This window comes from Anomaloglossus baeobatrachus, chromosome 1 (genome assembly GCF_048569485.1).
Source record: "Anomaloglossus baeobatrachus isolate aAnoBae1 chromosome 1, aAnoBae1.hap1, whole genome shotgun sequence".
NCBI lineage: Eukaryota > Metazoa > Chordata > Amphibia > Anura > Aromobatidae > Anomaloglossus > Anomaloglossus baeobatrachus.
In genome coordinates, this window is record NC_134353.1 from 109,679,880 (window position 1) to 109,699,132 (window position 19,253).

General features: G+C 44.1%; 1 protein-coding gene across 1 annotated transcript in view; it reads left to right on the top strand.

The window, feature by feature from the left end:
• Window positions 1-19,253, top strand: part of DTHD1 (death domain containing 1) — a 71,894-nt gene that overhangs the window by 16,143 nt on the left and 36,498 nt on the right. The window contains exons 3-5 of the mRNA XM_075333768.1: window positions 191-518; window positions 4,192-4,371; window positions 16,377-16,621. Coding sequence (XP_075189883.1) covers window positions 191-518; window positions 4,192-4,371; window positions 16,377-16,621 — 753 coding nt within the window. The remainder of the gene's footprint in view (window positions 1-190; window positions 519-4,191; window positions 4,372-16,376; window positions 16,622-19,253) is intronic.

Sequence of the window (19,253 nt, forward strand, 5' to 3'; positions counted from 1 at the left end):
ACAAACAAAAAAGACTCCAGTTTAATTTTTTTGTGACTTTTATATTTCAACAATATTGTAAAAAAAATACCCAAGGTAGTTTGAAATGTGGTTTACTTTGGTCAACTTTATGAAATTTACAGTATTTTTGCCTTACATTGTCAACTTTAAATTGTAATTGTGATTTTTTTTTTCTTTTTCTTTGTTACAGATTTAGTCTACAAGATGAGGTCGGTGAAGAAGTTTTTGTCTGCTCCATTAGAGCACCTTCTTCCATCTTGCAGAAGCTACAGTGCAGGTTTATGGATGACATTAGCTCTTTAGTGGTATCTGATTCAGAAGAACTGGTCAGCAATGTGTTGAATATATCTAGTCTTGATGATCACTTAAAAATCCCTTTTCCGATTAGTATTTCAATTCCATTCAGTAGCCATTACAGAGGAAGCTATAAGGATATAATGGTAAAAGTCATTGATGAAAAGTTCTATTCAAGTTATTTAACACCTAATTCTTTAGAAGGACGTCATGGAGAACACAAGGTGAGTGATGCAGTTCATACCTTTTATTATACATACTATGAAAGTGGTTTTCCACTACCCGGACAACCCTTTCTCTATTCCTACATTTTCCCCATAGTAAAATATGTATCATAGTTTAAAAACCTTAATATCACAAACTTTAAAAGATCAATTATTAAAAGCAATACCAAAATAAAACACAAAAAATACAAGACTAGGTGCACAAAAGAGGAAAAGATACATTCCTGACCCTAATAATGGACTTTCTCCTGTGCTCTACCTGACAGCGGAGCTCGGCGCCCTAATAGTTGGTTTGGCACCCCCACTCACCGTTGTCTCTCTTTAAATGATCCTAGAAGTTCCTGTCAAAAAAGTGTTATGCCTATAAGGTGCATTAATCAACCACATAAAGTGCTCAGTACTCCAGTGCCTAATACTAATACAGACAGGTATAGGGTTAATCTGCACAAACTCACAGAAATCAAGGGTCAGCCCAGAAATGATGGTACCCCTAAAAATAATGTGACAAAATGGACATGTGATATCAAGGTATGTCCACTAATTATCATCACAGGTGTCTACAATCTTGTAATCAGTCAGTGGGCCTGTATATAGGGCTACAGATACTCACTGTGCTGTTTGGTGACATGGTATGTTCCACACTCAACATGGACCAGAGTAAGTGAAGGTAAAAGTTGTCTCAGGAGATTAGAAAGAAAATTATAGACAAGCATCGCAAAAGTTATAAGATCATCTCCAAGAAGCTTGATGTTACTGTGACTACAGTTGCACATATTATTCAGAAATTTAAGATCCATGGGACTGTAGCCAACCTCCCTGGATGTGGCCGCAGGAGAAAAATTGATGACAAATCAAAGAGACGGATAATATGAATGGTAACAAAAGAGCCCAGAAAAACTTCTAAAGAGATTAAAGGTGAACTTCAAGCTCAAGGAACATCACTGTCAGTTTGTATGATCCGTCGTTGTTTGAGCCAAAGTAAACTTCATGGGAGACGACCAAGGAGGAAACCATTGTTGAGAAAAAAACATAAAAAAGCCAGACTGGATTTTGCGAAACTACATGTTGACAAGCCACAAAGCTTCTGGGAGAATGTCCTATGGACTGATGAGACAAAAATTTAACTTTTTGTCAAGGCACATCAGCTCTATGTTCACTGACGGAAAAATGAAGCATATCAAGAAAAGAACACATTCCCTACTGTGAAACATGAAGGAGGCTTGGTTATGTTATAGGGCTGCTTTGCTGCATCTGGCACAGAGTGTTTTGAATCTGTGTAGGGTACAATGAAATCTCAAGATTATCAAGAGATACTAGAGAGAAATGTGCTGCCCAGTGTCAGAAAGCTTGGTCTCAGTCGCAGGTTATGTGTCTTGCAACAGGATAATGACCCAAAACTCAGCTAAAAAACACCCAAGAATGGCTAAGAGGAAAACATTGGACTAATCTGAAGTGGCTTCTATGAGCCCTGACCTACATCGGATTGAACATCTATGGAAAGAGCTGAAACATGTCGTCTGCAAAAGGCAACCTTCAAACATGAGACAGCTGGAGTAGTTTGCTCTTGAGGAGCGGCCAAAATACCTGTCGAGAGGAGCAGAAGTCTCATTGACAGTTACAGGAATCGTTTGATTGCAGTGATTGCCTCAAAAGGTTGTGCAACAAAATAATAAGTTAAAGGTATCATCCTTTCTGTCCAGGATGATTTCATGAGTTTTTTTTAAAAAAAAAAAAATGTTGTGGAAGCTGAAAAACAGCAATGTCTGACTTTCATTTGTTCATTATCTTAGATTTTGTTTTTATTTGTTATTACTTTTGTCAGATTCAAGTTATTTTTGTGACTATTGTGTGTTTTTCTTTATTTAAACAAAGGGTACCAACAATTTTGACAATGTGTGTATGTGCCAATTCGGGTGCTTTGCCTGGCTTTTCCTGATTGCCCTGGTGCATTGTCAATCTGGGTAATATGTTAATGGGGTTGATGTGTAATATCAGTTGACATCAAGCCCAAGGGTAAGTAATGGAGTGGCGCCTATCAGACATCCCCAAAAGCACACACAGGAAAAAATAGTTTATTTGAATCAAGACTCCCTTATACTTTCCTTCATTCACCAATTTATTAAAAATTGTTCTTACAAAGCTGTGAGTAGTAGTAAAGTACAGCTATTCACAGACATTAGATAATTCTAATCAAAGCTGCTGGGTTTCGCTGAGCGAAGCTTTGAACTAGCAGCCCCAATGAGAGTTATCGTCACCTGGCGCTTGTGAATGGCAGTAAAGTATGGCTATTCACAGATGTCGGGTATGACAACAATGCTCATCACTAGTGATGGGCAGACTCGCAGAAAACCAGGAACTGCGTACCTATCCGGATTAAAAAAAAATAAATATTCCTGCCCGGAATTGACCCCGGATATAAGGCAGGACACCAGTCCCCATATAAGGGAACAGAAAATGGTTGTAGAAAGGATAGTGGAATTGGAGCAAGTGCTTCATACTTACCGAGTCTCTGACGCGGTGTTAACTGCTTCCACGGCCGCTCATTCTTCTTCCAGGGCCACTCATTATTGCTCATCCATATTCCCTGCTTCCCCCACCCACCGGCAGTCCTAATTTCTGTGATTATTTGCATTCAGATGCAACCCCAGCCTGTGTAACAGCATCTGACTGCAACCAATCAAAGGCGCTCTCTGCGAGTCACTGTAGATTGGAGTAAAAATAAATAAATAAAATTGGCCCAGGGTCCCCCCATGTTATGATACCCAGCACAGATAAAGCCTACGGTTACAGGATGCAGCCCCTGGCCGGCCGTGCCCTTATCTTGGCTGTGTATCAAAAGCAGAGGAACCACATGCGGATTTTTTTTAACAATTTAAATAAATAATTAAAAAAAACTGACATGTAGTCCCCCCAATTTTGCTATCAGCCAAGATAACGCACCATAGCTGTGGGCTGGTATTCTCAGGCTGGGGAGACCCATGCTTATTGGGCCCCCCTAGCCTAAAAATAGTAGCCTGCAGCCTCCTGGAATTGCCGCATCTATTAGATGCGACAATCCTGGCACTTAATAACAGCTAACACCTGACACTAAGCTCAAGATTAACCAATGCACACATTGCTTACTTTAAACTTTCCAAACATTTATCAACTCTGCAGCATGTAAACTATTCTGCATTTTTTCAGAATTTTTTACCTAGTCAAATTCAGTTCCAATGAATGGGAAAATAATGCATGGTATTATGCTGCGTTTTTCCTGCCATGGATCGCAACCATTAATGTTTGCTGTGGGGTTTTTTTACCAGCAATTTGGCTGCATTTTTGGTCAATGAAACTGAATTTATTAAACACGTTCTGTAGACAAATGACACGTATAACCTGCACCAAAAACTACAGCAGCAAAACTTTTTGTAAGCAGCTTTTTTACTACCAAGAGAGCAGGTTTTATCACTAAAAACGCAACATAATAACATATCCATAAATTGCTATTTTCCAAATATTTTAAACCCAAGTATATTTGGCGGCTGACTTTATACTCTAGACATATTCTAGATGTTTTTCTCAGTTCTGCTCATATTCTTTACTTTTTCTGTAAAATGTTATGTGCAGCAATTTCATATTAACATCTCATCTAGGCTTCTGCTACAGTTTTATTTCTGTCATTTGTTTAATGCAGGGGAGTTTTGCAGAGGTTAAAGTGTATAAACTTGGCACGTTTTCTGTGGTTTCATGTCTGAAAAAGGAGAATTTTACTGTTCTTAAAAAAGGATTAGCTTTAAAGCTAAGCGTGGATTCACGGATTTCCTTAAATTACCCCCCAGGCTGTTTCAGCTCCTCAGTAATTGTGCAGTTTAAGGTAAGTCGGAATTTGTATCTCTCCTTTAAAATGTGTTACATCTGGAACATAAATTGTCAGAGTTATTTCCCTAAGCAGCAGTCCTTGAGACAAAAGTGGGAAAGGCATTATTACAACTTAGACTCATTGTAATGTGCTGAAAATGATAAGTACTCCTAAGGGGGTAAGTATTTCAAGATACTGACTTTTATGTACGCACCTCAAATTTCACCATCTGCAGGTATAAAGACTCCTCTAGATAATTGATCTCTTAGATGAACTGAGCTGTTTTCGGTTTTAAAAAATCATAGGTAATGTTCATGGAATTTTCACACTTAGTAAATGAACCCCATGGGTTGATCAGACAACAGCTGAATTAGTAATAGTGCCATATGGGAATGACTAGCTACCTAAAAGTAATATTCTGCTAGGAAATTCAGGTTTGTGAAGATAATTTAGAAAAAAAAAATATTTTCCATAGAAATAAAGCTAACATTTAAAAAAAGAGGTATATAAACATTTCACACTTCAGTAATGTGATTATAATGAATATAAAAGAAACGATTAGCTCGGTAATATGGTGCATACACAAGAGTTTGCCGCAAACATAGGCCTTCTTACAAACGGAAAAGTGATGAGCTTGGTTGCCACTGCTTGATACTCGATTGAGCATCGGGGTACTCGAGACGCTCATTACAGAAACGAGCATCTTGGGTGCTCAAGCGACTTGCTGAAGTCCACACCCCACATGTTTTCTGGCTTTTAGACAGCCAATCAACATGCAGCAATTGCTAGCCATACACGGTAATGCCGCAGCCATGTTGGCTACTAGTCTTACTGTGATTGGTCTGCCACATCACGTCATCAAATCTTACATAGCACGTGGTGACACTATGGTCTACCCACTGTCCTCTGGCATCAGTTCAGGGAGACTTGTAGGAGGGAAAGCTCTGACTTTAGAAGAAATGGGCAGTGTTGAATTGGTATTGCAGTAATTGTATACCGCTGCTGCACATTAAAACAAAATTCCTTTTCATTGCTACACACTATCCTTTCTTTAGTAAAACTTCTGTTACCTGCATTCAGTGTAGGGATAGCTGGTGGAAAAGGGATAGTTTAGGATTAGATGAATTTAGGCATGGTTAATTGCCTTACAATCTTTTTATACTTATACTGCTGCTGCAACCTAAAAAAGGCCTTTTCAGGGCTACATACTGACTTTTCTATAGTAAAACCACTGTTATCTGCAGTCAGTGTAGGGATAGCTGGTGGGGGAGGGATAGTTTAGGATTAGAGGCATATAGGCAAAGTTATTGTCTTACAGTTCTTTTGTTTTTAGGTTGCAGAAGCTGTAAAAGTATAAAAGAACTGTAAGGCTATGTGCACACTTTGCGTTTTTTTCAGCGCGGAAAAAAACGCACCCTCTGGCAGAGGGGAGAATTGTAAACAATGCTTTTTGAGAAACAACGCATCGAAAACGCATGCGTTTTTCATGCGTTTTTCATGCGTTTTTCATGCGTTTTTTAAGGTGCGTTTTTTAAGACTTGTCAGTGTTAATAAAGTTGGTTGAACACAGACCTTTGGAAAAAAAAACCTGTGATGTCATTTCCTTCTCCACATTCTGTTTGGATAAATGGAAGGGCTTGGAATGGAAGGAGCACCATTTGAATTTTGGAAAAGTTGAAATAAACTTCGTGCACCATGTCACATTAGCAGAGCCCCTTGGGTACCTATACGTCAGAAAACCCCCACAAGTGACCCGATTTTGGAATCTGCACCCCTCAAGGATTTTATTCAGGAGTATATTAAGCATTTTGAATCCACAGCTACTTCCCCCAAAATGTTGCTGTAGCAACAATATTCTCACTTTTAGGCACATTTCACACGTCAGTGAAAAACACTGACGTTTTTCACTGGCGTGTAAAACACGCACATGTCCGTCCGTGTGCCGTGAATCACGGCACACGTGGGTTGTCTAAGTGCAATCCTGGCTCCGTTCTCCGTGGCCCGTGATTGCACTCAGTAATCATCTCACCTGCGCCCGCTCCCGCTCTCCATGGTGCTGATCGCTCCCGCGGTGCAGCATCCGGCTGGTGCTGACCCCCGCAGCAGCTACTTCCGGGTCGGCTGTGTCGCGCATCATGAATATGCGCGACAATAATGAGCCGGCTCAGAAGCAGCAGGGAGAACGGGCTGCAGAGGACATCGCTGGACGCCGGGTGAGTAAAAATGATTTTTATTTCAAAAGCACGTATTTTTCTGGCACGTGTTTCACGGACCACACCACTGCGTGGTGCGTGGGACATCAGTGATGCCAGAAAAAAATGGACATGTCTCCGTGCGGCAATCACACACACGCGGGTACGCCGCACGGAGACACGTGCAGTGTAAAATCACTGACGTGTGAGCAGACCCATTCAATATAATGGGTCTGCGTATGTCAGTGATTCTGGTATGTTTAAAAAAAAGCACAAATGTCCCAGAATCACTGACGTGTGAAACAGGCGTAAGGCTATGTGGCCATGATCCAGCGACACGGCGTCTAGTACACAGTGTCAGCCTTCCTGCAGCTGCCCATGCCCACGCCCACGATTTGGGTTCAGGCTGCTGTGGAGCTCTATGCTACCTGCAGAGAACACTCTCGTCTCCGCAGCATAAATTGACATGCTGAGGCTCGGGAAGCCACGCCACTGGTCAGTTTCTGCTGAGGAGAAAAGAAGCACAGTGGGCATGGGATCTCCAAAAATCCTTCCACTGTGCTTCTCCTGCACAACGCAGCGTTATGGATGCAGGGAAAACACTCAGCGCCCATAACGCTGCAAACCCTGATTGTGGGCACACAGCCAAAAAAGCGTCAATGGATGAAGGGATGTCAAATATATATAACGTCCCACCCCCGCCTGCATATTCTAAGTTGGCACCTTTAGTACCTTTCATGTGGCACTAAAGGGTGCCTAGCTTAGTATTTATCCAAAAAAAAAAATAACGTGGGGTCCCCCCAAATTAGATCACCAGCCAAGGTGAAGCTGACAGCTGGGGTCTGGTATTCTCAGGGTGGGAAGAGCCATGGTTATTGGACTCTTCCCAGCCTAAAAATAGCAGGCCGCAGCCGCCCCAGAAGTGGCGCATCCATTAGATGCGCCAATCCTGGCGCTTTGCCCCAACTCATCCCGCGCCCTGGTGCGTTGGCAAACGGGGTAATAAATGGGGTTGATACCAGATGTGTAATGTCACCTGGCATCAAGCCCAGCAATTAGTAATGTCACGGCGTCTATCAGATACCAGACATAACTAATTGACAGTAAACAAAAGCAAAAAAAAATGACAAAAATTTTTTTATTAGAAAAAACACTCCCCAAATCATTCCCTTGTTCTCCAATTTAATCAAAAAATTTGAAAAAATGGGTCCGCAGAAATCCATTTGGACGTCCCACGTCGGCTCTGGACCTTCTAGAATATGGGGGCACGTTCAGGGAACGTATCCCCCATTTTCTAGGAGGGCAGACCCTCCATTTGAGGAGAGTGGGTGCCAAAAATCTGCACCCACTCTCCCCGGGTCACAGCTGCAGAGTGCCGAGCAGCCAGCACAGCTCACACTGAACACAGTGCTGGCTGTCAGCTGCTCTGCACATGTGACCGGCCGGCGTCTGCTGTGAAGGAGGAGGAGGCTGCGGGGGATCAGCGCTGCGACCGGACAGGTAAGGGGGAATACCGGGGGGAATAGGGGGGGGACCTGGCAGGGCCTGGGGGGGCATTTTTCTGTCACATGTCTCAAGGCACATGCGACAGAAATCATAGGAGCAGGGGGGCCGGTGCGCTACTGTGCGCGCGGCCATGTTGGATTTTCGGGAGGGGGGTCGGGGGTCGGGGCGGGCACTTTGGCGATACCGGGGGCTTTCAAGGACTTTGCCAGGAAGTGAGGTCAACAGGAAACCTCTTGACCTCACTTCCAGGTAAATGCCTGCGTTCTGTGTGCCGACAAAGGCCACGGACCGCAACAAAAAAGCAGCTCACTGCGGTGTAGCTGCGTTCTGACCCCACATCATTGATTCAATGGGGGAGAGAACGCAGCTACACCGCACAAAAGAAGTGACATGCTGCTTTTCTTTCCGCACCGATTTTTGGCATCCAAAACGCTGCGTTTAGAAACGCAGCGTGTGCACTGATTTTTCGGCTTTCTCATACACTTTGATGGGAAAGCTGAACGCATGCAAATTGCCACTGAAACGCTGCGGTTCTAAACGCAGCATTTCCGCGGTAAAAAACGCAACGTGTGCACACAGCCTAAGACTATAACCTTGCCTCTATGCTTCTAAGCCTAAACTATCTCTCATCCAACAGCTATCCCTACACTGACTGCAGGTAACAGTGGTTTTACTAAATAAAGGACAGTATGTAGCCCTGAAAAGGACTTTTCTTTTTAGGTTGCAAAAGCAGTACAAGTATGAAAGTCCTTTTCAGGGCTACATACTGTCCTTTATTTAGTAAAACCACTGTTACCTGCAGTCAGTGTAGGGATAGCTGTTAGATGAGGGATAGTTTAGTAATAGAGGCATATTGGCATGGTTTTTACATTACAGTCTTCTATACTTAAACTTCTGCCACCTAAAAACAAAAGTCCTTTTCAGGGCTAAATATGTTCTTTTCACTATTAATAGTGGAAAGTTTGAAGACATATATAGTATCAACCTAATTTGAAGTGCACAATGCATGTTGTAAGGTATGGGGAAGTGGATAAGCTGCTGATAGTGCACACAGAAGCCGAAGGCCAGGTAAAACTGTGCCTGCTGCAGGAGCATAAGAAACACACTCATCCATGAGACCTAGCTTACTGTCCCATTTTGCAGGGGGCATGGGACACTATTCTTGAAGCCAGAACAGTGTAAATGGGTGGTTGGTTGAATGGCGGCAGATAATGCTTCAAGAATGTTTACCAGCACTATCCTGTCTTCCACATGGTCAAGTCTGACTAGCCAAGAGTCTGACCACATAATTTTCATCCTGATCCTTTTTCCTCCTACAATAGCGAGTCCCAGGAGGCAAGTGATCACACACTCGGACACTACATGGAGCTCTTTACATTTCCATGGATTATGGCCTTTCACCCTGCACATTTCAAAATGAACATGAGGATTTTGTGTATAGTGTTACCCGAATATTTGTGCTGCACAGAGTCAGGAGAAGATGATGGCGGGGAACCAAAATTAGGGTCTCATTAGGTAGATGATGATGAGACACAGTTGCCAACAATTGATGCTGTTAAGTCAATAGGTCTGGAGGACCAGAATGTGGAAGTAGAAGACAAGGTGGTGGACTGTGATGTCACTGACTCAACCTGGTAAGGTGCCTTGCAGAGCGAGGACAGCAGTGTAAAGGAGGAGGGATCAACAGCACTGCAACAGATAAGAAGATTCAGTGGGGTGGCAAGAGGGAGAATGCAAGCAATTGTTCTCCATTGCACCCACACCAAGGGTTAGATGTTTTGAAGAATAGTGTGGATGATAAAAGAATAGTAATTTCCAATCTGTGCTATACTAAGATCAGCAGGGGCATGGCCACTACCAGTTTGACCACCACCAGGATGCTTAGCTACAAGTCATCAAAGCGCCTGACTAGGTGAGCCCAACGCAAGGGTCCACAATCAGTGTCTGTGAGTGATACCACTGCCTTTTCCTCTGTGCTACATGCTTGCCAATCCTTTGTCCAGGATGCAGGCAAGGATACCGCCCACCCTGCACCTGTCATTGCCCATTCGCAGGCACTGTCAGCAACCATGTCAGGTTATTTGTTCCAGGCCCAAATACTAATTGGGCACATTTTCAGACTGCTTATCCTTGAAATGTTGCCATTTAGGCATGTGGACATTAAGGTTTTCCATAACCTCATGACGGTGGCCATCCCTCAGTACTCAGTCCCTAGTCACCATTGTTTTTCTCTGTGTGCCATTCCTGCCTTATACAAGCACATGTCCCATACCATCACCCATGCCATGACCAACACATCTTACTGGGAAGGTCCTCTTAACGACTAAAGCCCGCTTTAGATGCTGCAATGTATCTTAAAATGTGGTGGTGGGGTCACGTCGTAAGTGACGCACATCTGGCATGGTAAGGTACATTGCAGTGTGTGACAGGTACGTGCGATTGCGATTGAACGGTAAAACGTTCATCGCATACACATCGTACCTTTCTCTAGAATTGCACGTCAGATTGTTCATCGCACCCGGGGTAGCACACATCGCAGTGTGTGACACCCCGGGAACGATGAACAGATCTTACCTGCGTCCCACGGCTCCCAGCCAGCAATGAGGAAGGAAGGAGGTGGGTGGGATATTTACGTCCCGCTCAGCTCCGCCCCTCCGCTTCTATTGGCCGGATGCCGCGTGACGTCGATGTGATGCCGAACGTCCCTCCCAATCCAGTAAGTGGACGTTCGCCGCCCACATCGAGGTCGTATGGACGGGTAAGTACGTGTGACGGGGGTTAATCGTTTGTGCGGCATGTTCAACAAATTGAACATGCCGCACATACGACGGGGGCGTTGCAAATCGCATACGATATCGTATGCGAAATTGCAACGTGTAAAGCAGGCTTAACACATGATGTCATGATGTGACTGCTGGATAGCGAGGGACAGGGGGCTCTAATAACATAGATCCGTTTGTGTTATGCATTATATTGGCCCACTATTGTCTAGTAACAAAAAATATATAATCAATGAGCAACAGACAATTTGATTTCCTAGAAAGGGATACTCTGTGCATGAATGTAATATATATGACAACTGTATCCTCTCATGTACGATACAACGTGTCCTAGGTACTTAGTGATCGGATTTCTGAAAGCAAACTCTCCAACATAGAGCCACATTAACGTGCTTGAACTTAATATAATAAGGTAAATTAATTAAGGATTTTCATATTAGATATTTTTAGATGAGTATTGATGAACTCATAATCTGACGTCAATAAATATATATGGGTCTTGGTGAGATATTCTCAAAAAAATAATTGTTGCACTTATCACACTCGACACGTTTCCCCCTGCATTGGGTTCATCAGGAGTGGCTGTTTTTACAGTCACATATCTGTGCTGGACTGTTAAGTGGGCTTTACACGCTGCGATCTCGCTAACGAGATCGCAAGCAATCGTACCCGCCCCCGTCGGTTGTGCGACACAAGCAAATCACTGCCCGTCACGCACAACCCCGCTTACCCCCGTCACACGGACTTACCTGTCCTGCGACGTCGCTCTGGCCGCCGATCCGCCTCCTTTCTAAGGGGGCGGGTTGTGCGGCGTCACAGCGACGTCACACAGCAGGCGGCCAATAGAAGCGGAGGGGAAGAGATGAGCAGGACATAAACATCCCGCCCACCTACTTCCTTCCACATTGGCGGTGGAGGCAGGTAAGGTGATGTTCGTCGCTCCTACGGTGTCACACATAGCGATGTGTGGTGCCGCAGGAACGACGAACAACATCGCTAATAAGCAGAGAACGATTTTTTGTTACAGGACGACCTCTCTGCGGCAAACGATTTTGTGATCGTTTAAGATCGCTCGAACGTGTCACACACTGCGATATCGTTAATGACGCTGGATGTGCGTCACTAACTACGTGACCCCGACGATAATTCATTAACGATATTGCAACGTGTAAAGCCCGCTTTAGTGTAATGCTCCAGGGCACAGATGGCACGAGGGTTCCCTTGATAGTATGATGAGCAACATCATATAGGCACCATATATGGATGGAAAAATAGAAAAGTTATGGCTGTTGGAAAAATGAGAGAAAAGAAAAGTGCAAAAATAAAATTTAGCTGCAGAGGGAAAGGGGTTAAAGGCTCTAACATTTTTTTTCTCATTCAAGCATCCAAAAAAATTTTCTTCATGGCTAGAAACGACAATTTGGATTGGCTCTGTTTATTTTTGGATTTTTTTTGTTAATTTTCTTTCTTTTTATCTTCATTTATTTTATACACTGTGCTCCATGTAAGGTCCTAAGAGACCTTTAAGGGACGTTTGAAAATATTAATACATTATTTTTATTTCTAATATCCCCTGTAACTGTAACTCATATATATAAGCCCCAATTACAGAAAAAATTCAGCTTTCATGCTGCATAGCATAGCTGACTGGGTCTCCTAAGATCAGTAGTGTCTGCTTTCTAATTATACTTACTAATTACATGATATTTGGTTTCAGAAGAAGAAGCAGGAAGGCTAATACAATCATGTATCATGTCTACCTTCTTTATGGGAAGTTTGGCTGTGTCTGAAAGCTGGTTTCCAAACCCCACAGCTCTACAATTTCCTGCCACTTCTAACTATGCAGTAATGTTTTAGAATATGGGTGGGAAACCTTTTTTCTGATGGGAGCCATTTGGAAATTTCTACCATCATTCGGGGGCTGCACAAAATTATCAACTTAAAAATTACCCTGCTATACTTGGTCAAACAATTCATTAACTCACTCCTACTGTGGTGGCTCTGGCTTCTTCTGTTTGGTGCTGTTGTCATATTAGGTAATATTGACCATGTTGCTTCTCATAACTGCTTTCCAAGGTTTGCGTCGGCTCAGACATTGGTAAATACATCACATAAGAGATGCTGAGACAACTGTATATACACCACATATGTGACGCTGGGGGCATATACTGTACATCACAGTAGATGCTGGGGACATATACATCACAGGAGGGGTTGGGGGCATTTACATCACAGGAGACACTGAGGTATATACATCACAGAGGGCATGGTTGCATATACATCACAAAGGAGGCTGGGGGCATATATATCAACGGAGGGACTGGGACCACATACACCAGAGGAGACACTGGGGGTATATACATCCCAGAGGGCATGGGTGTATATACATCATAAGAGGGATGGGGGCATATACATCAAAGGGGATTTGGGTATGTATATCACAGGGGGTTGGGGACATATGCATTCAATTGGAAGGCTCGGAGGAATATAGATCACTGGGGAGTCGGGAGGAATAAACATGACTGGGGACACTGGGGAGAGGGCATAGACAGTCCTGACAATGTTTTGCAGGCACAGACAGCACTGGGGATGCTGGAATTGCACAGACAGCTCTGGTGATTCTGTGGGGGCACAGATAGTGCTGGGGATGCTGGGGGGCACCGACAGACCTGGAGATGCTGGGGAGCAAAGACAGTCCTGGGGACTTTGGGGGGCACAGACAACCCTGAGGATGCTGGGGTTACAGACAACCCTGGGGATGATGGGGGGCACCAAAAGCCCTGGGGACATTGGGGGGTACAGACAGTACTGGGGATGCGTGAGGGTCACAGACTGTCTTGAAGATGCTGGGGGGCACAGACAGCCCTGGGACGCTGGAGGGCAAAGACAGCCCTGGGGCCGCTGGGGTCATAAACAGTACTGGTGGTGCTGGGAGGCACAGACAGATTTGTGAACATTGGGGATTCAAACAGTACTAGGGGCAACAACAGAAATAGGGAAACTGAGGGGGCACAGACAGACTTGGGGACACTGGGGGCCAAAAACAGTACCAATGGTGCTGGGGAGCACGTACAGTACTGGTGGTGATGGGGGACACAAACAGTACTGGTGGTGCTGGGGGGCAAAAACAAACCTGGTGCTTCTGCAGGGCAAAGACAAACCTGGTTATGCTGGGAGCACAGACAGATCTGGGGACACTGGGGGTATAAACAGTAGTGATAGTGCTGGAGGGCACAAATTGTACTGGGGGTCCTGGGGGGGCACAAACAGTAGTGATGGCGTGGGGAGGCACAGACAGACCTGGGTACACTTGGGTCTCAAACAGTACTAGTGGCACTGGGGGACACAGACAGCTCTGGGGATTCGGGGGGCACAGACAGTACAGGTGGTGCTGGGGTCACAAAAAGTACTGGTGACATAGGGGAGCACTAACAGATATGGGGACATGAGGGGCACAAACAATACTGGTGACACTGGGGAGTACAAACAGTACTGGTGGCCCTGGATGGCACAGATAGACCTGGGGACACTGAGGGTAAAGAAAGACCTGGGGACACTGGAAGGACATAGACATACTTTGGGGCACAAACAGTACTGGTGGCATTATTGGGCAGAAACAGTACTGGTGGCGCTGAGGGGCACAGACAGACCTGGGAACACTGGGAGCACAAACACTACTGGGGATGCTGGGGAGCACAGATAGACCAGGGAATGCTGGGGGCACAGACAGACCTGGGGGGGCACAGACAGATTGGGGGCACAAACAGTACAGGTGGCACTGGGGGGGCACAAACTGTACCAGTGGCATTTTGGGGAACAGACAGACCTGGGATTGCTGGAGGCACAAACAGTATTGGTGGCATTGGGGGGAACAGACAGACCTGAGGATGCTGGGGGCAGTGACACACCTGGAGATACTGGGGGCACAAACAGCACTGATGGCGCTGGGGGGCACAAACAGTACAGGTTAGAGCTAGGGGGTGCACAAACCGTACTGGTAGTGTTAAGGGGCACAAATAGTACTGGTGGGGTGGCACTGGGGGGTCACAGACAGGCCTGGGGACACAAACAGTACTGGTGGTGCTAGAGGGCATAAACAGTACTGGTGGCGAAGGGAGGCACAAACAGTACTGGTGGCGCTGGGGGCACAGACAAAACTGGAGACCCTTAGCACAAACAGCGTTAGTGGTGCTGTGAGACACAACAGTACTGGTGGTGCTGGGGTGGGTACAGACAGACCTGGGGATACTGGGGGCACAAACAGTAATGGTGGTAGGAGGGGGCACAGACAGTTCTGGCAATGTTGGGGTCATAGACAGTACAGGTATCCATGGGGACAAATGCAGACCTGCGGATGCTGGGGGGCACAAACATACTGGTGGCACTGTGGGGGCACAGACAGACCTGGATATGCTAGGGGCATAGACAGTACAGGTGGCTCTGGGGACATAGACAGATTTGGGCACACTAGGGCATAAACCATACTGGTGGTGCTAAGGGGCGCAGACAGATCTGGGGATGCTGGGTGCAGAGACATATCTGGGGACACTAGGGGCACAACGAGTTCTGGTGGTGTTGGGGGGCACAAGCAGTACTGGTGGTGCAGAGGGGGTACAAACAGTACTGATGGCGCTAGGGGGAATAGATAGATAGGCCTGGAGACACTGGGAGCACAAACACTACTGGTGGCACTTGGGGGCACAGAAATATCTGAGGACACTGGGAGTCTTCCCTGGGACAGCAGTAAAGGTCATTGTGTGCCACCTGAAGCCCATGGGCTGGAGGTTCCTCACCCCTTTTTAACATCATTCTGTCTTTATGAATGGAGCCTCCATTCTTCATGACTGTTTCCTTTTTGTCTCAAACATTATGTGAATTTTTTTTTTTTTCTGTGACCATGACAAGTTGGTCAGAAAATCTTTAAACTGCATTTGCATAGCATCATTTACAATAGATTCACAATTTTTTTTTTGTTTAATAGATACCTTTTTTGCAGATTTTGGCTGTGAGCCGCCAAGAAAATATGAAATGAATCTTCAAACAGTGGGCTATTTTTAACTTTTTACACCTTGATTCTTTTTTTTACTCCCTGGCATTTGTTTCTGAAGCAGCATGATTTAGATGTGGCATTTCTTTTATGTGATTTTCCATAGGCTTCTCTGTGGGCGAGAAATACCTGAAATATGTATGTGTATAAAGAAAGCCACATGCAAACAAATGTCGGAAAATGAGGCAATATTTTACAACCAAGCATGCACACTGCCACAAAACTCAATGGTTGTACATTTTTTTTATTGCATTTTTTCATTCATTATTGATACAATTATAAATGACTATTCTTCTTGGAAGAATCTTGATAAATACATTTTCTACATTCATATCTCATGAGAATCATCCTTGTGTTTTCATGACAATTTCTTTCTGCCAATGAAACCCAATATTCTCTTTCTTTTCATCACAAAATGGCAATGGTCAGATATTCACAGTAAATTTATACTTCTACGTTTAAAGACCATTTCTAACTTTTATGATATTCTCGTAGGTTCAACCAATAGATACATCGTTGATCTCTGTACTGAAAGCGAAACATGATATATATCATCCGGTCGTATCAAGCAGCCCACTCATTCAAGTGAAACAGCCATCAGTTCAGGCTTTCCACAGGCCTGTCACAGTTTTTCTTCCTTGCCCTCCGAACCCAGAAAAAAAGAAAGCAGGAGATGATGCAGAAAATAGGAGGGCAGCCAGCGCCGCAGCTTCAAAAACTAAAGGAACACATCAGATTCGGTAAGGGTTTTTTTATAGTACACTGAATTCTTTTTCGCTGCTTTAAAAACTCCTATCATCTGTAACATGCACTGAATTCTTTACCACATTTTAGTCACAGTTTTAACATTGTTCTATTACAACACATTTAATTATTGGGATATATTAAGCTCCTTTGCATTCTGTGTTTAAGGGGAAAAAAATAGACTTAAAGGCAACAGATCTCCTGATTGAGGCTACCCAAACCTCAGTCAGTCAGTTATATTTTTCTCTGAAACTAGACTAGTCCAGCTGTGCCCACAGCTGGAATCTCCGAGCACCACAGCAGGTGATTGACAGGTCTCCATCATAGCGAGAGACATGTCAGTCACCTCTAACAGCAATGGCAAGAGTTGGCTAGGGGTGTAGGTTTATTAGTCTCATCCTTGGCTATGGTCCACGGCCTCATCTTCTATCTACATTTTCACTGAAATGCTCTAATGTTTCAAAGAATAATATACCTGGCTACAATTGCGCAGCTTGGTACTGATTCATGCAGGCTGCAGAGTGGCCAAAATTAATCAAGTGACTTGTTTCCCCTATAATGAACCTTCACCATTAGTGAAAGTAATTTTTTTTTAACAGAAAATGATATACTGTATGCATCTTTTTTATTATAGACTTCTATTATGAGAATCATTTTTTTTTCCAGCCATATGACATAATATAACAGTGTATATCTTTTCAATGCTCTATGTCACACTGCACTACGATGTTGCCTGGAGTAGTACAGCTAAGTCACCACAAGATGGCAACAGAGTAGTAAGAGAGACAAGTCAGCAACAGGAAGTCAAAACAATGTACGAGGGGTGAATGAATAGGGAGAAGCAAGCAAATGGTTCAGGAATTCAATGGTAATACAGAAAGCCGAAGGGAGAGACAGAGCCAAGTCAGGGATGGGAGATGAAGCATGAAAATCAAAAGTTCAAAACTTTGTTTCCCTTTTGCTCGTCAGTGAAATAAGATTGTTATAAACAATACTCTGTATTTTTTCCACACTAATGGTTTGAATATTTCAAAGATCTTGCTCATAAAAGTATTTTCAAGGTACAAATATATATTTTCGGGATCTCGACTCACTCAGTTGCATTTAAGGTAGGCAGAGGAGGAGATTCAATTAAAATGTCCAGGCTCTGTTCTTAAGACTATATAAAGCATTCCACAAACCCAGAAAATGAATTGCCTTTCAGTGGAGGAAAACAGGATGCAGATTCCAAGCAAAGGCACTTTAGTGATAGTCCACACACAAATTCTGTGAGATGGGATACCAGTCACACACGTCTCTCTGACTGCTCATAACCCGGCCCTTGCTACACCCTATTAATCCTTCCAGTACTATACGTGCTGGAGCTTGCTTACAGGCTTACATCTATGAGGATAACCACCTCTGTGATCCATATCTCCTATCCATGATGTGTCCAGCAGCCATGGATGGAAGATGTACAATATACACAGCATACCATACAATATACACAATTCAATAACATTTAGCATATGTTCAACGCGCTACGATTTATCTGACGATATGTCGTCGGGGTCACGATTTTCGTGATGCACTTCCGTCATCGTTAGTGACGTCGTTGCGTGTAACACCTACGAGCGACTCCGAACGATCTTAAAAATAACGAAAATCGTTGATCATTGACACGTTGTTCAGTTTCAAAATATTGTTCATCGTTTCGAACGCAGCAGACATATTGCTACATTTGACACCCTGCCAATGACGAACAACATCGTTAGTGCGTCCGTCATCGGCGACGTGGGTGTGTCATTACGAAAAATGCTCCATGCCTCCTCTGCTCTGATTGGTGGTCCCAACTGCATTCTGATTTGGCAGGCATGGTTGATAAGGCGGACACAAAGTTTCATTGATGTCCTTTGTGGCTGCCCGCGGTCCTGTGTGCGTTTCATTAAAGAGCTCTGCTGTCACGTGTGTATTATTTAATTTTCACCTACTTCCTGTTGTCCTGGTTGATTGCACCTTTTGGTTAGGTTCATATTTGTTTTAAAATGAATTTTAGCCCTTGTCTTTGTGCATACTTCCGGAGTTAAAAAACACTGTGCCCTATCCTGCATTGTTCACATGTTCATACACCTGTAAGCACGTGTTGGCCACATGTAATTTTATTATTTTTTTAAATTTATAAAAAAAAAAAGAAAAAAAACCCATACCTTGGAGAAGACAGAAAGGCGTAAAGGATGCTACACACACAAAACAGATCACGCGTGCGGCACCGGTGGTTGCATCACACGGGGCAGCCGAAAATGCGGCCTTTTATTTCATAGACAAACAATCACGTAACAGAAGACCGGAGGAGATTCTGACAGTATGGAAGTTGGAGCGGGTAGAGGGTGAGGCAATCAAACGCCAGGGTGTATGCTATGGACAATTATAAGCCTCTGTCGTTGCCGGAATCGTTGGGAGGAAAGCTGTGTGACGGTGTCCACAGGACCGCCTTGGTCAAACAATATATCGCTGAACGATGTAGCGTCATTTGTGAGATGTGTACGTGTGACCACTACAAAACGATCTATGAGCGATCTCAGCAAATCATAAAAACGATCTGGCCGTGTCACATCGCTAACGAGATCACTAGCGATATCATTGTGTGTA